General features: G+C 48.2%; 1 protein-coding gene across 1 annotated transcript in view; it reads left to right on the top strand.

Annotated features, from left to right (window-relative positions):
• Positions 1-23,362, top strand: part of LOC144603196 (complement C4-like) — a 127,285-nt gene that overhangs the window by 54,055 nt on the left and 49,868 nt on the right. Inside the window, 7 exon segments of the mRNA XM_078416376.1 lie at positions 5,661-5,870; positions 8,555-8,606; positions 11,105-11,188; positions 13,025-13,228; positions 15,177-15,252; positions 17,139-17,295; positions 23,178-23,288. Of these exon segments, the coding sequence (XP_078272502.1) occupies positions 5,661-5,870; positions 8,555-8,606; positions 11,105-11,188; positions 13,025-13,228; positions 15,177-15,252; positions 17,139-17,295; positions 23,178-23,288 (894 nt within the window).

Below are 23,362 nucleotides of genomic sequence, written 5' to 3'. Positions count from 1 at the left end.
GATAGCAGTAACAGGATCGTTCCGAGCCAGCATGGATTTACGAAGGGGAAATCATGCTTGACTAATCTTCTGGAATTTTTTGAGGATGTAACTAGGAAAATTGACAGGGGAGAGCCGGTGGGTGTAGTGTACCTCGACTTTCAGAAAGCCTTCGACAAAGTCCCACATAGGAGATTAGTGGGCAAAATTAGAGCACATGGTATTGGGGGTAGGGTACTGACATGGATAGAAAATTGGTTGGCAGACAGATAGCGAAGAGTGGGGATAAATGGGTCCCTTTCAGAATGGCAGGCAGTGACTAGTGGGGTACCGCAAGGCTCGGTGCAGGGACCGCAGCTATTTACAATATACATTAATGACTTGGATGAAGGGATTAAGGGTACCATTAGCAAATTTGCAGATGATACAAAGCTGTGTGGCAGTGTGATCTGTGAGGAAGATGCTATGAGGTTGCAGGGTGACTTGGACAGGTTGTGTGAGTGGGTGGATGCATGGCAGATGCAGTTTAATGTGGATAAGTGTGAGGTTATCCACTTTGGTGGTATGAATAGAAAGGCAGATTATAATCTGAATGGTGTCAAATTAGGAAAAGGGGACGTACAACGAGATCTCGGTGTCCTAGTTCATCAGTCACTGAAAGGAAGCATGCAGGTACAGCAGGCAGTGAAGAAAGCCAATGGAATATTGGCCTTCATAACAAGAGGAGTTGAGTATAGCAGCAAAGAGGTCCTTCTGCAGTTGTACAGGGCCCTAGTGAGACCGCACCTGGAGTACTGTGTGCAGTTTTGGTCTCCAAATTTGAGGAAGGATATTCTTGCTATTGAGGGCGTGCAGCGTAGGTTTACTAGGTTAATTCCTGGAATGGCGGGACTGTCATATGTTGAAAGGCTGGAGCGACTAGGCTTGTTTACACTGGAATTTAGAAGGATGAGAGGGGATCTTATTGAAACGTATAAGATTATTAAGGGGTTGGACACGTTAGAGGCAGGAAACATGTTCCCAATGTTGGGGGAGTCCAGAACCAGGGGCCACACAGTTTAAGAATAAGGGTTAGGCCATTTAAAACGGAGGTGACGGAAAACTTTTTCAGTCAGGGAGTTGTAAATCTGGGGAATTCTCTGCCTCGGAAGGCATTGGAGGCCAATTCTCTGAATGCATTCAAGAGAGAGCTAGATAGAGCTCTTAAGGATAGCGGAGTCAGGGTGTATGGGGAGAAGGCAGGAACGGGGTACTGATTGAGAATGATCAGCCATGATCACATTAAATGGTGGTGCTGGCTCGAAGGGCCGAATGGCCTCCTCCTGCACCTATTGTCTATTGTCTATTGATGAGGGGGGAACCTCATTGAAACTTAATGATTGGTCAATGTTCTGGATAGAGTGGATGTGGAGGGGATGTTTCCACTAGTGGGAGAGTCTAGGACCAGAGGGCACAGCCTCAGAATTAAAGGACATTCCTTTGGGAAGGAGATGAGGGGGAATTTCTTTAGTCAGGAGGTGGTGAATCTGTGGAATTATTTTCCACACAGGGCAGTGGAGGCCAAGTCAGTGGATATTTTTAAGGCAGAGATAGATCGATTGAATGATCATATTGAATGGCGGTGCGTACAGGCTCGAAGGGCCGAATGGCCTAATCCTGCACCTATTTTCTATGTTTCTATGTTTCTATGATTCTTGATTAGTGCGGATGTCAGAGGTTATGGTGAGAAGCAGGAGAATGGGGTTGGGAGGGAGAGATAGATCGGCCATGATTGAATGGCGGAGTGGACTTGATGGGCCGAATGGTCTAATTCTGCTCCTATCACTTATGACCTTGTGACCTTGGACACAAAATGCTGGAGTTACTCAGCGGGTCAGGCAGCATCTCGGGAGAGAAGGAACGGGTGACGTTTCAGGTCGAGACCCTTCTTCAGACTGAGTGTCAGGGGAGAGGGAGACACAGAGATAAGGAAGTGTAAGGTGTGAAAACGAGACATCAAAGGGGGTGGTGATCCAGGAAAATGTAGAATAGATCATTGTTAGATCGGAGAAGGTGACAACAAAGCAAACAGAGATAAAACGTAATACATCTCCCCCTAAACCTAAAGGGTGGCACGGTAGCGCAGCGGTAGAGTTGCTGCTTTACAGCGAATGCAGCGCCGGAGACTCAGGTTCGATCCTGACTACGGGTGCTGCACTGTAAGGAGTTTGTACGTTCTCCCCGTGACCTGCGTGGGTTTTCTCCGAGATCTTCGGTTTCCTCCCACACTCCAAAGACGTACAGGTATGTAGGTTAATTGGCTGGGTAAATGTAAAAATTGTCCCTAGTGGGTGTAGGATAGTGTTAATGTACGGGGATCGCTGGGCAGCACGGACTTGGTGGGCCGAAAAGGCCTGTTTCCGGCTGTATATATATGATATGATATGATAAACCTGTCCTATCCATGAACCTGCCTAAATGCTTCTTAAACGTTGGGATAGTCCCAGCCTCAACCACCTAGATTGATCCCTGGGATGGCGGGACTTTCATATGAAGAAAGACTGGATAGACTGGGCTTGTACTCGCTGGAATTTAGAAGGTTGAGGGGGGATCTTATAGAAACATATAAAATTCTTAAGGGGTTGGAGAGGCTAGATGCGGGAAGATTGTTCCCGATGTTGGGGGAGTCCAGAACCAGGGGTCACAGCTTAAGGATAAGGGGGAAGTCTTTTAGGACCGAGATGAGAAAACATTTCTTCACACAGAGAGTGGTGAGTCTGTGGAATTCTCTGCCACAGAAGGTAGTTGAGGCCAGTTCATTGGCTATATTTAAGAGGGAGTTAGATGTGGCCCTTTTTGCTAAAGGGATCAGGGGGTATGGAGAGAAGGCAGGTACAGGTTACTGAGCTGGATGATCAGCCATGATCATATTGAATGGCGGTGCAGGCTCGAAGGGCCGAATGGCCTACTCCTGCACCTATTTTCTATGTTTCTATGTTTCTATGTTTCTGGCAGCTCGTTCCATACACCCACCACCCTCTGTGTGAAAAAGTCACCCCTCAGATTCCAATTAAATCTTTTCCCCTTCACCTTGAACCTATGTCCTCTGGTCCTCGACTTCGGCAAAGAGACTTGACTTGATCTGTAATTTTCACACTTACACTTCCTTATCTCTGTATCTCCCTCTCCCCGACTACCAGTCTGAAGAAGGGTCTCGATCTGAAAACGTCACCCACTCCTTCCCTCCAGAGATGCTGCCTGTCCCGCTGAGTTACTCCAGCTTCTTGTGTCCATTCACGGGTGCTTGACTGTGCGGAGTTTGTACGTAATCCCCGCGTGGGTTTTCTCCAGTATCTCCGGTTTCCTCCCGCACTCCAAAGACGTACAGGTTTGTAGGCTAGTTGGCTTGGTGTAATTGTGAATCGCCCCTAGTGTGTGAAGGATAGTGTTAGTGCGCGGGGATCGCTGGTCGGCGCGGACCCGGTGGGCCGAAGAGCCTCGTTTCCGAAACTGCATCTCGAAACGAAACTATATAGAAGTCACGAATTGTGAAGCTGGAGGATGGAACCTAGATGGAAGTGGAGAGGAGGAATAGATTGTGATAATGGAGGAAGTTCTTAATTAATGCGGGTGTCAGAGGTGATGGGGAGAAGGCAGGAGAATGGGGTTGGGAGAGAGAGATAGATCAGCCCTGATTGAATGGCGGAGTAGACTTGATGGGCCGAACGGCCTAATTCTCCTCCTATCACTTATGACCTAATGAAATAGGAGAGAGGGGAGGTGAGGTTTAAAAGGGGGGGGGTGGTGGGGTTCGAGTGGGGGTGGAGGGGACTAAGGTTCGGGGTCTCGAAACTAAACTAAACTGTACGAAGTTTGTACGTTCTCCCCGTGACCTGCGTGGGTTTTGTCCGGGATCTCTGGTTTACCCCCACACTCCAAAGAGGTGCATCACTGTGATCATGGCTGATCATTCTCAATCAGTACCCCGTTCCTGCCTTCTCCCCATACCCCCTGACTCCGCTATCTTTAAGTGCTCTACTCTCTTGAAAACATCCAGTGAATAGGCCTCCACTGCCTTCTGAGGCAGAGAATTCCACAGATTCACAACTCTCTGGGTGAAAAAGTCTTTCCTCATCTCTGTTCAAAATGGCCGACCCCTTATTCTTAAACTGTGGCCCCTGGTTCTGGACTCCCCCAACATTGGGAACATGTTTCCTGCCTCTAGCGTGTCCAATCCCTTAATAATCTTATATGTTTCAATAAGATCCCCTCTCATCCTTCTAAATTCGTGTGTGTACAAGCCATTGTATGGAGTCATTTATTGTACGTTGGTATATCTAGTTAGATAATACTTTTGCTTTGAGCTTTATTTTCTGAGTTGAATGTGTGCGGAAATCACTGATAGGCTTGGATTCGGTGGGCCGAAGGGCCTCTTTCCGCACTGCGTCTCTGAAACTGGACCAAACTGAACTAAGCGAGCTTTTCACTCTACCTCGGTACACGTGACAATAAACTAAACGAACCCAGCATCTTAACTGTGGAGGAAGACGGACACAAAGTGCTGGAGTAACTCAGCGGGACAGGCAGCATCTCTGGAGAGAAGGAATGGGTGACGTTTCGGGTCGGGACATGGGAAATGAGAGATACAGACAAATGCATTCAAGAGAGAGCTAGATAGAGCTCTTAAGGATAGCGGAGTCAGGGGGTATGGGGGAGAGGGCAGGAACGGGGTACTGATTGAGAATGATCAGCCAATGATCACATTGAATGGCGGTGCGTACAGGCTCGAAGGGCCGAATGGCCTCCTCCTGCACCTATTGTCTATTGTCTATTGATGTGGAGAGATAAAGAACAATGAATGAAAGATGTGCAACAAGTAACGATGATAAAGAAACGGGCCGTTGTTAGCTGTTTGCTGCGTGAGAACGAGAAGCTGGTGCGACTTGGATGAAGGGATTAAAAGTACCATTAGCAAATTTGCAGATGATACAAAGCTGGGTGGCAGTGTGAACTGTGAGGAAGATGCTATGAGGTTGCAGGGTGACTTGGACTGGTTGTGTGAGTGGGCGGATGCATGGCAGATGCAGTTTAATGTGGATAAGTGTGAGGTTAACCACTTTGGTGGTGAGAATAGGAAGGCAGAGTATTATCTGAATGGTGTCAAGTTAGGAACAGGGGACGTACAACGAGATCTGTGTGTCCTAGTGCATCAGTCACTGAAAGGAAGCATGCAAGTACAGCAGGCAGTGAAGAAAGCCAATAGCATATTGGCCTTCATAACAAGAGGAGTTGAGTATAGGAGCAAAGAGGTCCTTCTGCAGTTGTACAGGGCCCTAGTGAGACCGCACCTGGAGTACTGTGTGCAGTTTTGGTCTCCAAATTTGAGGAAGGATATTCTTGCTATTGAGGGCGTGCAGCGTAGGTTTACTCGGTTAATTCCCGGAATGGCGGGACTGTCATATGTTGAAAGACTGGATCGACTAGGCTTGTATACACTGGAATTTAGAAGGATGAGTGGAGATCTTATCGAAACGTATAAGATTATTAAGGGGTTGGACACGTTAGAGGCAGGAAACATTGTCTATTGTCTATTGTCTATTGACTTGGGTGGGGGAGGGATGGAGAGAGAGAGGGAATGCAGGGGCTACCTGAAGTGAGAGAAGTCAATATTACGAAACCAACTGCTCACGTTTGCCTTGCAGGTTCAGGTGCGCATGAATCATGTGGATCGTCTCTGCAGCCCTGCCACTGGGGAACAGAAGGCAAGAAATGTGACGGTCAAAGAGAACTCGGCCTATTCCGTTTACTTCTCCATCGTCCCTTTAGCCATTGGGAACATCCCAATCACAGTGGTGGCGAGCAACGATGAATGGGGGGTTGTCGATGTAGTCAGGAAGCAACTCAAAGTGGTGGTGAGTCGAGACTGCCCGACATAAGGTTTTTGTTTGGAGAGACAGCGCGGAAACAGGCCCTTCGGCCCGCCGAGTCCGTGCCGACCAGCGATCTCCCCGCACACTGACGCGATCCCACACACACACACACACACACACACACACACACACACACACACACACACACACACACACACACACACACACACACACACACACACACACACACTCACACACACACACACACACACACACACACACACACATAAACACACACAAACACACACACACACACACACACACACACTCACACACACACACACACACACACACACACACACACACACACGACAATATACAGCAGTATGAACATTGACTTCTCTAACTACAGATAGTTCCTCTGTCCCTCTCTTTCCCCTCCCCTTCCCAGTTCTCCCACTAGTCTTCCTGTCTCCGACTCCATCCTACCTGTGCCCCGCCCCCTCCCCTGACATCGGTCTGAAGATGTGGGTCTCGACCCGAAACCACACCCATTCCTTCTCTCCCGAGATGCTGCCTGACCCACTGAGTTACTCCAGCACTTTGTGTCTCCCTTCAAAATAAATTCCTCGTCATCTCCTTCCTAAAGGAGCGCCCTTTAATTCTGAGGCTGTGCCCTCTGGTCCTAGACTCTCCCACTAGTGGAAACATCCTCTCCACATCCACTCTATCCAAGGCCTTTCACTGTTCTGTACGTTTCAATGAGGTCCCCCCTCATCCTTCTGAACTCCAGCGAGTACAGGCCCCAGTGCACCCCTGCCCCTAAGACCTGCGGGTTTGTAGGTTAATTGGTCCTCTGTAAATTGCCCCCTAGTGCAGGATGGAACTAGGGCCTGCTTTGTACAGCGGTCACGGTGGCGCAGCGGTAGAGTTGCCGCCTCACAGCGCCGGAGACCCGGGTTCCATCCCGACTACGGGCGCTGTCTGTACGGAGTTTGCACGTTCTCCCCGTGACCTTGGTGGGTTTTCTCCGTGTGCTCCGGTTTTTTCCCGCTCTCCAAAGACGTTGGGTTAATTGTATTTTGATTAGTTGTAAAATTAATCAACTAGTGTGTGCAGCATAATGTTGGTGTACGATCGCTGGTCGGCACGGACTCGGTGGGCTGAAGGGCCTGTTTCCCCGCTGTATCTCTGAACTAATAGTGGGTTAGCATGTGATGAGCGTTTGTCAGCACTGGGCCTGTACCTGCTGGTCTTTAGAAGGATGAAGGGGGGACCTCATTGAAACGTACAGAATAGTGCAAGGCCTCGGTTAGAGTGGATGTGGAGAGGATGTTTCCACTAGTGGGAGAGTCTAGGACCAGAGGGCACAGCCTCAGAATTAAAGGACGTTCTTTTTGGAAGGAGAATGCCCAAAATGGCGGCGCTGCCATAGCAGCTGCGGCTTACCTGCGGTCCATTTGTCTTTGTGTTTTGTTGTTTTTTTGTCTTAATTGTAGTTGTGATGTGGTGTTTTTGTGTTTGTGTACTATGTGTGTATGTGGCTGGGAGGGGGGGAACTGTAAAATTGTAAATGTGTCCCTTCCGAACGGAGACCCGACCTTTGTTTTCTGGGTGTTGTCTCCGTTCCTGCTGCGGCCCAACCATCGGCCCAACTCCTGGAGCTGTCGGTCTCCAGGGCTCCGGTTCGCAGAGCCCGCGGACCGGACTTACCATCACCGGAGCCGGCCGTCTTCGGAGGCTGCGGGAGCGGCTGCGACTCGCCTTAGGCTCGGGCCGCGTGGATGCCGACATCAGGAGCTCCGGCAGCGGCAGCGTGTTCGCCCGCCCCGGATCGCGGGGCTTGGGGCGCGGACATTTCACCGTCCGGCGCGGCATAAAATAGGCCGCGGGATATTTCTCTGCTGGGCGGGGGCTTCAATGTCGGGAGCCACGACCGCCCCGACGTGCAGCAACAGCAGCAGCGTGTTCGCCCGCCCCGGATCGGACTTATCATCGGCAGAGCCGGCCGTCTTCGGAGGCTGCGGGAGCGGCTGCGACTCGCCTTAGGCTCGGGCCGCTGCGGACCGTCCGGCGCGGCCTCCAACCACAACAACCTGACTGCGGAGGAAGACAGCAGGAGAAGGGAAAGACATTGTGGCCTTCCATCACAGTGAGGAGAGGACTGGAGGAGACTCACTGTGATGGATGTTTTCTTGATGGATGTTTCTTTTGTGTGTTTTGGGGGTTGTGTAATATTAATGCCTATTTTGATGCTTTTGTTGTTGGACTGTGGGTGACTGAATTTCGTCCAATTTGGATGACAATAAAGCTATCTTGAATCTTGAATCTTGAGATAGATCAGCCATGATTGAATGGCGGAGTAGACTTGATGGGCCGAATGGCCTAATTCTGCTCCTACTTCTAATGGTCTTATGGTCTTATTATTTGGAGAGTGTTAGAGGAGGAATTTCTTTAGTCAGAGGGTGGTGAATCTGTGGGATTCTTTGCCACAGAAGGCCGTGGAGGCCAAGTCAGTGGATGTTTTTAAGGCGGAGATGGATAGATTGTTGATCAGTGCCGGTGTCAGGGGTTACGGGGAGAAGGCAGGAGAATGGGGTTGGGAGGGAGAGATAGGTCAGCCACGATTGAATGGCGGAGTAGATTAGATGGGCCGAATGGCCTAATTCGACTCTCCTAACCTGTGAACGTGAAATTGTAAACTATCTCATCTCTTGTCCACTCAGGGAGAAGGTGTCATGAAGACTGAAGAAACGAGCATCATGGTTAATTCCAAAGGTGAGATTAAATTTTATCTACAAGACTATGTTCCCCCATGGACTGGCAAAAATGCATCCTCCTTGTTGAAGTATAATATAGTTTTATTAGGTTAGTTTAGAGATACAGCGCGGAAACAGGCCCTTCGGCCCACCGGGTCCGTGCCGACCAGCGATCCCCGCACACCGATACCACCCTACACACACACACTGGGGACAATTTTTACATTTATACTCAAGCTAATGAATCTACAAACGTGCACGTCTTTGGAGTGTGGGAGGAAACCGGAGATCTCGGAGGAAACCCACGCAGGTCACGGGGAGAGCGTGCAAACTCCGTACAGACAGTGCCCGTAGTCGGGATCGAACCCGGGTCTCCGGCGCTGTGAGGCAGCATCTCTACCGCTGCGCCACAGTGCTGCCCTGGTGAATATATTACAGCAAGGATATGGGGTCTTTGAGGCGGTGCGGAGAGAAAGTGAAAACAGTCTTGCAAAGGGGCTTATCATTTTGAGACAATAGACAACAGACAATAGCTGCAGGAGGAGGCCATTCGGCCCTTCGAGCCAGTACCGCCATTCAATGTGATCATGGCTGATCATTCTCAATCAGTACCCCGTTCCTGCCTGGGAGTCCACATCACAGAGGATCTGACATGGACAACACACATTGCCGCACTGGTGAGTAAGGCGAGGCAGCGCCTTTACCACCTCAGACAGCTGAGGAAATTCAGAGTGTCTCTGAGGATCCTTCATTGCTTCTACTCTGGGGCTGTAGAGAGCATCCTGTCCGGCAACATCACAGTCTGGTTTGGGAACAGCTCTGCCCAGGACAGGATGGCCCTGCAGAGAGTAGTGCGTTCGGCTGAACGCACCATGGGAACTACACTCGCCCCCCTGCAGGACCTATACATCAGGAGGTGTAGATCCAGAGCCAGCAACATTATGGGGGACCCCTACTACCCCAGCAACGGACTGTTCCAGCTGCTACGGTCAGGCAAACGCCTCCGCTGTCACGCTGTGAAAACGGAGAGGATGAGACGGAGTTTCTTCCCACAGGCCATCAGGACTGTTAACTCTCATATCACCAGGGACTCATTTAATTTACTGTTTTAATTTATTTTTTGGTCAAGCACAATCCGCAGGCATTACCACTTTCATTTCACTGCACGTCTTGTATATGTATGTGACAAATAAACTTGACTTGACTCCCCATACCCTCTGACTCCGCTATCCTTAAGAGCTCTATCCAGCTCTCCCTTGAATGCATTCAGAGAATTGGCCTCCACTGCCTTCTGAGGCAGAGAATTCCACAGATTCACAACTCTCTGACTGAAAAGGTTTTTCCTCATCTCCATTCTAAATGGCCTACCCCTTATTCTTAAACTGTGGCCCCTGGTTCCGGACTCCCCCAACATTGGGAACATGTTTCCTGCCTCTAACGTGTCCAATCCCTTAATAATCTTATATATTTCAATAATATCCCCTCTCATCCTTCTAAATTCCAGTGTATACAAGCCTAGTCGCTCCAGTCTTTCAACATATGACAGTCCCGCCATTCCGGGAATTAACCTGGTGAACCTAGGCTGCACGCCCTCAATAGCAAGTCTTCAGTCTGAAGAAGGGTCTCGACCCGAAACGTCGCCCATTCCTTCTCTCCTGAGATGCTGCCTGACCCGCTGAGTTACTCCAGCATTTTGTGAATAAATGCCCTCAATAGCAAGAATGTCCTTCCTCAAATTTGGAGACCAAACCTTTAGACTAAGTTTTCGAGATACTGCGTGGAAACAGGCCCTTCAGCCCAACTTGCCTACGCCGGCCAACTTGCCCCATCTACACTAGTCCCACCTGCCTGCATTTGGCCCATATCCCTCCAAATCTGTCCTATCCATGTACCTGTCTAACTGTTTCTTAAAAGTTGAGATAATACCTGCCTCAACTACCTCCTCTGGCAGCTCGTTCCACACACCCACCACCCTCTGCGTGGGAAAGTTACCCCTGAGGTTCCTATTAAATCTTTCCCCCTTCACCTTGAACCTATGTCCTCTGATCCTCGGTTCCCCTACTCTGGGCAAGAGACTCTGTGCGTCTACCCGATCTATTCCTCACATGATTTTGTACATGAACGTGATCACGATTGTGTTTAGCGAAGTTAAGCACAGTGGCCTACTGCCTTACAGCGCTTACAGTGCCAGAGATCCGGGTTCGATCCCGACTGCGGGCGCTGTCTGTACGGAGTTTGTACGTTCTCCCCGTGACCCCCGTGGGTATTCTACGAGATCTTCGGTTTCCCCCCGCATCCCCAAAGACGTGCGGGTTTGTAGTTTAATTGGCTTGGTATAAATGTAAACATTGTCCCTAGTGTGTGTGTAGGATAGTGTTAGTGTGCGGGGATCGCTGGTCGGCGCGGACTCGGTGGGTCGAAGGGCCTGTTTCCACATTGTATCACTCAACTAAACTAAACTAAGTTGGATGACGTTTGATTTAAGATTTGTATTTACATCTGCGTTTTCTTTAACAGTAAAGAGCTCCTATGAAATTATTGAAAGCGTTCCAAGCAACATGGTGCCAGATACTGACGCCTACCTCTACATCAGAGCGAGTGGTAAGATGGACTTTTAGCTGATGAAACAGGAACATTGCTGAACATTTAGAAGGATGAGAGGGGGATCTTATAGAAACATGTAAAATTATAAAAAGGACTGGACAAGCTAGGTGCAGGAAAAATGTTCCCAATGTTGGGTGAGTCCAGAACCAGTGGCCACACACACACAGTCTGAGAATAAAGGGGAGGCCATTTTAAACTGAGTAGGAACTTTTTCACCCAGAGAGTTGTGAATTTGTGGGATTCTCTGCCACAGAGGGCAGTGGAGGCCAAATCACTGGATGGATTTAAGAGAGAGTTGGATAGAGCTCTAGGGGCTAGCGGAATCAAGGGGTATGGGGAGAAGGCAGGCACGGGTTATTGATTGTGGACGATCAGCCATGATCACATTGAATGGCGGTGCTGGCACGAAAGTGCAAAATGGCCTCCTCCTGCACCTACTTTCTATGTTTCTATGTATTGACAACAGTCACCTCCAGATTCAGGTAGAGTTTCTTCCCAGCTTTTATCAGGCAACTGAACCATCCCACCACAACAGGGGGAGGGAGACAGGGGAGAGGGAAACGAGAGATTTCTGCGATGATGTAGAGAGAGACGCAGAACAAATGAATGAAAGATACGCAAAAAAAAGTAACGATGATAAAGGAAACTGGCCATTGTCAGCTGTGGAACTCGTTGCCACAGAAGGCTGTGGAGGCCAAGTCAGTGGATATTTTTAAGGCAGAGATAGATAGATTCTTGGTTAGTGCGGGTGTCAGGGGTTATGGGGAGAAGGCAGGAGAATAGGGTTGGGAGGGATAGATAGATCAGCCATGATTGAATGGCGGAGTGGGCTCGTCGGGCCGAATGGCCTAATTCTGCTCCTTGTCACTTATGACCTCATGTCCCGCCGAGTGACCCCAACATCTTGTGTCCACCTTTGCCGTCCGTCCATTGACGATATTTGCCACTGGGGACTTTATTGAAACATATAAGATTTTTAAGGGGTTGGACACGCTAGAGGCAGGAAACATGTTCCCAATGTTGGGGGGAGTCCAGAACCAGGGGCCACACAGTTTAAGAATAAGGGGTAGGCGATTTAGAACGGAGACGAGGAAAAACCTTTTCAGTCAGAGGGTTGTGAATCTGTGGAATTCTCTGCCTCAGAAGGCAGTGGAGGCCAATTCTCTGAATGCATTCAAGAGAGAGCTAGATAGAGCTCTTAAGGATAGCAGAGTCAGGGGGTATGGGGAGAAGGCAGGAACGGGGTACTGATTGAGAATGATCAGCCATGATCACATTGAATGGTGGTGCTGGCTCGAAGGGCCGAATGGCCTCCTCCTGCACCTATTGTCTATTGTCTATTGTCCATTGTCTATTGTCTATATTGGAGGGCAATTCTCTGGATGCTTTCAAGAGAGAGTTAGATAGAGCTCTTAATGATAAGGGAGGGCATCATCTCCTCTCTTAATGATGAGAGGGGATCTTATCGAAACGTATAAGATTATTAAGGGGTTGGACACGTTAGAGGCAGGAAACATGTTCCCAATGTTGGGGGGAGTCCAGAACCAGGGGCCACACAGTTTAAGAATAAGGGGTATGCCATTTAGAACAGAGACGAGGAAAAACTTTTTCAGTCAGAGAATTGTGAATCTGTGGAATTCTCTGCCTCAGAAGGCAGCGGAGGCCAATTCTCTGAATGCATTCAAGAGAGAGCTGGATAGAGCTCTTAAGGATAGCGGAGTCAGGGGGTATGGGGAGAAGGCAGGAACGGGGTACTGATTGAGGATGATCAGCCATGATCACATTGAATGACGGTGCGTACAGGCTCTTCGTGACCCCGATGGTCTCCCACAGGCGACGTGATGGGCGACACAGTGGAGAACTCCCTGGACGCGGCGGGGATCAATAATCTGATCAGGCTGCCGACGGGATGCGTGGAGCAGACGACCATAACGATGGCGCCCGCGGCCTACGCCATCAGATACCTGGACAAGAGCGAGCAGTGGATCTACCTGAACCCCGAGCGGAAGGACCAGGCCCTCCAGCTCATCCAGTCAGGTGGACATGACCTTTAATGCCGCCCCCCTCCCAGGCCTCCCCACTCCCATTGTCACGGCCTCGCTCACTTTAGTTTAGTCTCCAGGGATGCTGCCCGACCCGCTGAGTAACTCCAGCACTTTGTGTCCTATTGTGCATTAACCCACATCTGAAGAAGGGTCTCGACCCGAAACGTCACCCATTCCTTCTCTCCTGAGATGCTGCCCGACCCGCTGAGTTACTCCAGCACTTTGTGTCTACCTTCGATTTGTACCAGCATCTGCAGTTATTTTCCTAACCAACATCGACAGTCGTTTTTTTCCACGACTTTAGTTTAGTTTAGTTTGGAGATACAGCGCGGAAACAGGCCCTTCGGCCCACCGGGTCGGCGCCGACCAGCGATCCCCGCACACTAACACTATCCCACACACACGCACACACACACACACACACACGAGGGACAATTTTTTACATTTACACCAAGCCAATTAACCTACAAACCTGGGGTAGACACAAAATACTGGAGTAACTCAGCAGGTCAGGCAGCATCTCAGGAATGAAAGAATGGGCGACGTTTCGGGTCGAGACCCTTCTTCAGACCGATCATCAGACTGAAGAAGGGTCTCGACCCGAAACGTCGCCCATTCCTTCTCTCCTGAGATGCTGCCTGACCCGCTGAGTTACCCCAGCATTTTGTGTCCGCCTTTGATTTGAACCAGCATCTGCAGTCATTTCCCTACACAGCCGACAAGTCTTTGGAGCGCGGGCGGGAGGAAACCGAAAATCTCGGAGAAAACCCGCGCAGGTCACGGGGAGAACGTGCAAACTGCGTACAGACGGCGCCCGTGGTCGGGGTCGAACCCGGGGTCTCCGGCGCTGCATGCGCTGTGAGGCGGCAACTCTACCGCCGCGCCACCGTGACCGCCGCCAATGGTGGAGTCACGGGGCACAGAAACAGACCCTGCCAACCTGCAGAGAGGGAGGGAGGAGGGGGGAGGAGAGGGGAGGGGGGGGAGGGGAGGAGAGGGGAGGGGAGGGGGAGGAGAGGGGAGTGGGGGAGGAGGAGAGGGTGCTGCACCAATGCAGGAGAGGTTTGGGCCCACTTGGTCAAGTTTGACAATAAAACACTCTTGAGTGTTGTGGAGTATTGCGTACAGTTTTGGTCTCCTAATCTGAGGAAAGACATTCTAGCCTTAGAGGGAGTACAGAGAAGGTTCACCAGATTGATCCCTGGGATGGTAGGACTTTCATATGAAGAAAGACTGGATAGACTGGGCTTGTACTCGCTGGAATTTAGAAGACTGAGGGGGGATCTTATTGAAACATATAAAATTCTTACGGGGTTGGAGAGGCTAGATGCGGGAAGATTGTTCCTGATTTTGGGGAAGTCCAGAACCAGGGGTCACAGCTTAAGGATAAGGGGGAGGTCTTTTAGGACCGAGATGAGAAAACATTTCTTCACACAGAGAGTGGTGAGTCTGTGGAATTCTCTGCCACAGAAGGTAGTTGAGGCCAGTTCATTGGCTATATTTAAGAGGGAGTTAGATGTGGCCCTTGTGGCTAAAGGGATCAGGGGGTATGGAGAGAAGGCAGGTACAGGTTACTGAGCTGGATGATCAGCCATGATCATATTGAATGGCGGTGCAGGCTCGAAGGGCCGAATGGCCTCCTCCTGCACCTATTTTCTATGTTTCTACGTTTCTATGACTCTTGTTGAGGATGGGGGGATGGGCGTTGCATCTAATGCTGACATCCCTGGCACATCCGTCAGCATCGTGGACACCAATGATGAAGGGTCTCGACCCGAAACGCCGCCCATCCCCTCTCTTCAGAGATGCCGCCTGTCCCCGCCCGGTTACTCCAGCACTTTGTGCCCATCTTCGGTTTAAACCAGCATCTGCAGTTCCTTCCTGCACACACTGAAGGAGCTGATGTCCCGCCTTCCTCACATGCAGTGTCTCCTTCACAGGTTACACCAGGCTGGTGGAGTTTAAAAGGCCGGACGGTTCTTATGGCCTCTGGAAGAATGAACCTGGCAGCACCTGGTAGGTTTGAGTTTTCAATAAACAATAGACAATAGGTGCAGGAGGAGGCCATTCAGCCCTTAGAGCCAGCACCGCCATTCAATGTGATCATGGCTGATCATTCTCAATCAGTACCCCGTTCCTGCCTTCTCCCCATACCCCCTGACTCCGCTATCCTTAAGAGCTCTATCTAGCTCTCTCTTGAATGCATCCAGAGAATTGGCCTCCACTGCCTTCTGAGGCAGAGAATTCCACAGATTCACAACTCTCTGACTGAAAAAGTTTTTCCTCATCTCCGTTCTAAATGGCCTACCCCTTATTCTTAAACTATGTGGCCCCTGGTTCTGGACTCCCCCAACATTGGGAACATGTTTCCGTTGGACTCCCCCAACATTGGGATCATGTTTCCTGCCTCTAACGTGTCCAGCCCCTTAATAAGTGGTGGGGAAGATGCTGGAGTCAATTATAAAAGATGAAATTGCTGAGCATTTGGATAGCAGTAACAGGATCATTCCGAGTCAGCATGGATTTACGAAGGGGAAATCATGCTTGACAAATCTACTGGAATTTTTTGAGGATGTAACTAGGAAAATTGACAGGGGAGAGTCAGTGGATGTGGTGTACCTCGACTTTCAGAAAGCCTTCGACAAGGTCCCACATAGGAGATTAGTGGGCAAAATTAGGGCACATGGTATTGGGGGTAGGGTACTGACATGGATAGAAAATTGGTTGACAGACAGAAAGCAAAGAGTGGGGATAAATGGGTCCCTTTCGGAATGGCAGGCAGTGACCAGTGGGGTACCGCAAGGTTCGGTGCTGGGACCCCAGCTATTTACGATATACATTAATGACTTAGACGAAGGGATTAAAAGTGCCATTAGCAAATTTGCAGATGATACTAAGCTGGGGGGTAGTGTGAATTGTGAGGAAGATGCAATAAGGCTGCAGGGTGACTTGGACAGGTTGTGTGAGTGGGCGGATACATGGCAGATGCAGTTTAATGTAGATAAGTGTGAGGTTATTCACTTTGGAAGTAAGAATAGAAAGGCAGATTATTATCTGAATGGTGTCAAGTTAGGAGGAGGGGGAGTTCAACGAGATCTGGGTGTCCTAGTGCATCAGTCAATGAAAGGAAGCATGCAGGTACAGCAGGCAGTGAAGAAAGCCAATGGAATGTTGGCCTTCATAACAAGAGGAGTTGAGTATAGGAGCAAAGAGGTCCTTCTACAGTTGTACCGGGCCCTGGTGAGACCGCACCTGGAGTACTGTGTGCAGTTTTGGTCTCCAAATTTGAGGAAGGATATTCTTGCTATGGAGGGCGTGCAGCGTAGGTTCACTAGGTTAATTCCCGGAATGGCGGGACTGTCGTATGTTGAAAGGCTGGAGCGATTGGGCTTGTATACACTGGAATTTAGAAGGATGAGGGGGGATCTTATTGAAACATATAAGATAATTAGGGGATTGGCCACATTAGAGGCAGGAAACATGTTCCCAATGTTGGGGGAGTCCAGAACAAGGGGCCACAGTTTAAGAATAAGGGGTAGGCCATTTAGAACGGAGATGAGGAAGAACTTTTTCAGTCAGAGAGTGGTGAAGGTGTGGAATTCTCTGCCTCAGAAGGCAGTGGGGGCCAGTTCGTTGGATGCTTTCAAGAGAGAGCTGGATAGAGCTCTTAAGGATAGCGGAGTGAGGGGGTATGGGGAGAAAGCAGGAACAGGGTACTGATTGAGAGTGATCAGCCATGATCGCATTGAATGGCGGTGCCGGATCGAAGGGCCGAATGGCCTACTCCCGCACCTATTGTCTATTGTCTATCTGCAGCAGTTCCTTCCCAGATATTCCTACCGGCGTCTGCAGTTCGTTCCTTCCCGCAGCTCGATAAACCTTTTGGTGCTCCACTCTCGCAGGTTAACCGCATTCATCGCTAAGATATTCTCGACTGCAAGCAAACACATCTACGTCGAGCGCGAGCACATTCGGCAAGCCGTCTTGTACGTGATCAGTTGGCAACGCGAAAATGGATACTTTCTCGATGACCAGCCTATGTGGCACCACGAATTAAAGGTTGTATAAGCCTGCCGTTCACTGTTCCTCTGTCGTTTTGAATTGAATTGAATGGATTTTATTCGCCAAGTATATATATATACACATACAAGGAATGTGCCTTAGTGCTCTGCACACAAGTAGCAACACGACACTCAGTGAACAATTAACAACAAAACTTTATAATTTACACATGCGAAGAATTAAATAAAATACCAGAGCAAAAGGAGGCTACAGAGTTTTGGCCAAAGATAATGCGTCACGGCGGCCATTTTAGTCGGCAGAAACTTGCAGAAACATTTGAATAGAAAAATAACTCAAATCTGTGAGTTGATAGATGAGATATATATTCTGCCAGGTTGGGATTACAAGACTCATAGAATAAATAAAAGACATTTATGTAAGTCTAAAATTAATGGAGGAATTGCTTTACCTAACTTTTTATTTTATTATTGGGCGGTTAATATTAAAAATATAACCTGCTGGTTGGATGATTCTGATCAACAACCGGATTGGTTAAAGATGGAGAAAGAGGATTGTTTACCATTCGATATCGGTGCGATCCTCTTAGCTCCAATAAATTTAAATAAAAAAACATATGGAGGTAATCCCATTATACATAGTGTTATCCGTACCTGGAAACAATTAAAGCTTACGTTAAAATTGAGTAAATTATCTGTTTTCCTTCCTATTGCGAATAATCCTTCTTTTAAACCGTCTGTCTTAGATAGAGGCTTTGCTCAGTGGAAAAGTTATGGAATCAAAAGGGTGGGAGATCTATATCATAAGGGAACTTTTCTCTCTTTTCAGGATTTACAGCAGAAGTACGGATTACATGTTAATAATTATTTTAGATATTTACAACTTAGAGATTATGTAAAATCACACATGCAAGAATATAAGTTTAGAGGTCCAGAAACACTTGATGTATGCCTGAATCGACATTATAACTCAAATAAATTAATATCCTTTATTTACAATACTCTCCTTGACACTGACATTCCGAACTCAGAATCTTATAGACGAGCATGGGAGGACGAATTGAATCAATTTATAATGCAAGATATATGGGATGAAAGTTTACAACATATACATCAATGTTCATTGAATACTAGACATTCCTTAATACAATTTAAAATAATACATAGATTACATTATTCGAAGACGAAATTAAATAGGATTTTTCCTAGTATCTCTCCTATTTGTGATAAATGTCAATTTCAAGAAGCTAATTTAACTCATATTTTCGTAACTTGTATAAAAATGCAAAACTTCTGGTTGGAGATTTTTAAAATAGTTTCTAAAGTTATTAATAAAAAATTAGATATGGACCCAAAATTAATTATATTAGGATTATCAGAACATATTCTGCCATTTTAATGGTATCATCACACATACTTTTCAAATCTTTTTATTAAAAAATGATAAGCATAACAGTGATATTGATTCGCAGGGATCAGGATTACATTAACAACAAATGTAACCTAAATATAAATCCAGTTTCAAAATACATATAGAAACATAGAAACATAGAAAATAGGTGCAGGAGTAGGCCATTCGGCCCTTCGAGCCAGCACCGCCATTCAATATGATCATGGCTGATCATCCAACTCAGTATCCCGTACCTGCCTTCTCTCCATACCCCCTGATCCCTTTGGCCACAAGGGCCACATCTAACTCCCTCTTAAATATAGCCAATGAACTGGCCTCAACTACCCCCTGTGGCAGAGAATTCCACAGATTCACCACTCTCTGTGTGGAAAAAAAATGTTCTCATCTCGGTCCTAAAAGACTTCCCCTTTATCCTTAAACTGTGACCCCTTGTTCTGGACTTCCCCAACATCGGGAACAATCTTCCTGCATCTAGCCTGTTCAACCCCTTAAGAATTTTGTAAGTTTCTATAAGATCCCTCCTCAATCTTCTAAATTCCAGCGAGTACAAGCCGAGTCTATCCAGTCTTTCTTCATATGAAAGTCCCGCCATCCCAGGAATCAATCTGGTGAACCTTCTCTGTACTCCCTCTATGGCAAGAATGTCTTTCCTCAGATTAGGAGACCAAAACTGTACGCAATACTCCAGGTGTGTTCTCTCCAATGCCCTGTACAACTGCAGCAGAACCTCCCTGCTCCTATACTCAAATCCCCTCGCTATGAATGCCAACATACCATTGGCTTTCTTCACTGCCTGCTGCACCTGCATGCCTACTTTCAATGACTGGTGCACCACAGCATCTCCCCTTCTCCTAATCGGCCACCATTCAGATAATAGGGTGTAGACCTCCCAGTCTCTATGTAATTATAGATAAAAGGTTAAAAGAGAACATATATATATAAACAAAAAGACAAAAAGAGAGATTTTTTTTATTTTTAATTTACCCCCTAAACTAAAATAAGCAAAAAAAAACAACAACAAAAAACAGAATCTGGGCTGCAAAAAGAAATTTCAACAGTTTAGACCCCTGTTTGTCGTCAAATCTGTTCCACCAAATAAAGGTGAAAAATTATTATAACGGCTGGAGAGGGAACAACTTATATCGTGTGAAAATATTGAATAAAGCTTCCCCAAGTCCTACCAAATTTAACCGAGGGTTCAACAATTTCACTCCTAAGTTTTTCTAAATTTAAACATGATATCGTTTCAGAATACCAATGGAGTGTGGTGGGAGGATTAGAGTCTTTCCATTGAAAAAAAAATAGATCTTCTGGCAATTAATGTAGTAAAAGCAATCAACCGCCGGGCTGAAGGGAGCAGATGAATAGAATCTAACATTGGTAGCCCAAAAATTGTTGTGATAGGATGAGGTTGTAAATCAATACCTAAAACTACAGAAATAGTATCAAAACATTTTCTTTCCAATATTTTTTCAAAAGTGGGGCAAGTGACTCAAACATATGAGTCAGCGAAGCCACCTCAGAATTACATCTATCACAACAAGTAAGATTTATATGGCCATGAAAACGCGCTAACTTATCTTTTGACATGGGCGGCACGGTAGCGCAGCGGTAGAGTTGCTGCTTTACAGCGAATGCAGCGCCGGAGACTCAGGTTCGATCCTGACTACGGGTGCTGCACTGTAAGGAGTTTGTACGTTCTCCCCGTGACCTGCGTGGGTTTTCTCCGAGATCTTCGGTTTCCTCCCACACTCCAAAGACGTACAGGTATGTAGGTTAATTGGCTGGGTAAATGTAAAAATTGTCCCTAGTGGGTGTAGAATAGTGTTAATGTACGGGGATCGCTGGGCGGCGCGGACTTGGTGGGCCGAAAAGGCCTGTTTCCGGCTGTATATATATGATAAGATATGATATGATATGTGCTCTGTGTATCATCACACATACTGTTGCCCCAAAACACTGATTGCACTGCGAGAGGCAGAGCGAACGGCGAGTTTTGCTTACTAAAATGGCGGACGTTACGCTCCTTTGCGCACTACACTTCAGTGCAGGCGGTTTCGATGGAATGGTTCATCTTGCTCCTCTAGTATCTTTGCTTTTGGCTGTTGAGTAGAGTTACTGCTCGCGGCAAAAAAGCTGTTTTTATGTCCGGCTGTGGCTGCTTTGACAGTCCGGAGTCGCCTTCCAGAGGGAAGTGCTTCAAAGAGTTTGTGGCCAGGGTGAGAGGGGTCAGAGATGATCTTGCCCGCTCGCTTCCTGGCCCTTGCAGTGTACAGTTCGTCAATGGGGGGGAGGGAGGTTGCAGCCAACAACAACCTTCTCGGCTGATCGAACGATGCGTTGCAGCCTCCGGATGTCATGCTTGGTGGCTGAGCCAAACCAGACGAAGGGTCTCGACCTGAAACGTCACCCATTCTTTCTCTCCGGAGATGCTGCCTGTCCCGCAGAGTTACTCCGGCGTTTTGGTGTCCATCTTAGGTTTTAAACCAGCACCTGCAGTTTTAGAGAGTCATAGAGTGATACAGCGTGGAAACAGGCCCTTCGGCCCAACTTGCCCACACCGGCCAACAATGTCCCAGCTACACAAGTCTCACCTGCCCGCGTTTTGGCCCATATCCCTCCAAACCTGTCCTATCCACGCACCTGTCTAACTGTTTCTTAAACGTCGGGATAGTCCCAGCCTCAACTACCTCCTCATTCCAAACACCCACCACCCTTTGTGTGAAAAAGATACCCCTCAGATTCCTATTAAAAAAAAATTCCCCTTCACCTTGAACCTCTGTCCTCTGGTCCTCGATTCCCCTACTCTGGGCAAGAGACTCTGTGCGTCTACCCGATCTATTCCTCTCATGATTTTGTACACCTCTATAAGATCCCCCCTCATCCTCCTGCGCTCCAAGGAATAGAGACCCAGCCTGCCCAACCTCTCCCTGCAGCTCAACCAACTCAACCTTTTCTCCTGTTATCAATCTCACTGGATTCAGTAGAGGCCGAACTTCAGTTACCGTTTGGATAGTTGTCACGTGTAAAGGCGGGTGGAATCACTGGCTAGTTCGCTCGCAACACAAGCTTTTCACTGTACCTCGGTTCCTCCCTCACTAACGCTATCCTACACACACTCGGGACAATTTACAACTGCACCAAGGCAATTGGATGGTCACGGTGGCGCAGCGGTAGAGTTGCCGCCTTACAGCGAATGCAGCGCCTGAGACCCGGGTTCCATCTCGACTAAGGGTGCTGTCTGTACGGAGTTTGCACGTTCTCCCCGTGACCTGCGAGATCTTCGGTTTCCTCCCACACTCCAAAGACGTGCAGGTTTATAGACAATAGGCATAGGAGTAGGCCATTCGGCCCTTCGAGCCAGGACCGCCATTCAATGTGATCATGGCTGATCATTCTCAATCAGTACCCCGTTCCTGCCTTCTCCCCATACCCCCTGACTCCGCTATCCTTAAGAGCTCTATCTAACTCTCTTTTGAATGCATTCAGAGAATTGACCTCCACTGCCTTCTGAGGCAGAGAATTCCACAGACTCACAACTCTCTGACTGAAAAAGTTTTTCCTCATCTCTGTTCTAAATGGCCAACCCCTTATTCTTAAACTGTGGCCCCTGGTTCTGGACTCCCCCAACATTGGGAACATGTTTCCTGCCTCTAACGTGTCCAACCCCTTAATAATCTTATACGTTTCGATAAGATCCCCTCTCATCCTTCTATATTCCAGTGTATACAAGCCTAGTCGCTCCAGTCTTTCAACATATGACAGTCCCTCCATTCCTGGAATTAACCTAGTAAACCTACGCTGCACGCCCTCAATAGGAAGAATATCCTTCCTCCAACATTGGGAACATGTTTCCTGCCTCTAACGTGTCCAACCCCTTAATAATCTTATATGTTTCGATAAGATCCCCTCTCATCCTTCTATATTCCAGTGTATACAAGCCTAGTCGCTCCAGTCTTTCAAAATAGGACAGTCCCGCCATTCCGGGAATTAACCTGGTGAACCTATGCTGCACGTCCTCAATAGCAAGAATATCCTTCCTCAAATTTGGAGACCAAAACTGCACACAGTACTCCAGGTGCGGTCTCACTAGGGCCCTGTACAACTGCACACAGTACTCCAGGTGCGGTCTCACTAGGGCCCTGTACAACTGCACACAGTACTCCAGGTGCGGTCTCACTAGGGCCCTGTACAACTGCACACAGTACTCCAGGTGCGGTCTCACTAGGGCCCTGTACAACTGCACACAGTACTCCAGGTGCGGTCTCACTAGGGCCCTGTACAACTGCACACAGTACTCCAGGTGCGGTCTCACTAGGGCCCTGTACAACTGCATGTTTGTAGGTTACAACTGTCCCTAGTGGGTGTAGGGTAGTGTTAGTGTGCGAGGATCGCTGGTCGGCGCGGACCCGGTGGTCCTAAAGGGCCTGTCTCCGCGCTGTATCTCTAACCGAAACTAATTAACCAACAAACCTACAAATCTTTTACTGATCGCTTGATGTTTATTTTAGGGTGGAGTTTCCGGGATCGAGAAGCAGGTTTCCTTGACCGCTTTTGTGACCATCTCGTTCGTGAATGCTTTGCCATCCTTCCAAGATGATGTCGGCGAAAGACAACGTGTGGTAAGGCTCGACGCATGGCATTCCGAGTGTGGCGTTCTGTTTCCGCGTCAAGGGGAAAGATCTCGTCGGGCTGG

This window comes from Rhinoraja longicauda, chromosome 19 (assembly GCF_053455715.1).
Source record: "Rhinoraja longicauda isolate Sanriku21f chromosome 19, sRhiLon1.1, whole genome shotgun sequence".
NCBI classification, from domain to species: domain Eukaryota; kingdom Metazoa; phylum Chordata; class Chondrichthyes; order Rajiformes; family Arhynchobatidae; genus Rhinoraja; species Rhinoraja longicauda.
Note: the sequence above shows the minus strand (reverse complement) of the source record. Positions and strands in the feature narration are given on the sequence as shown.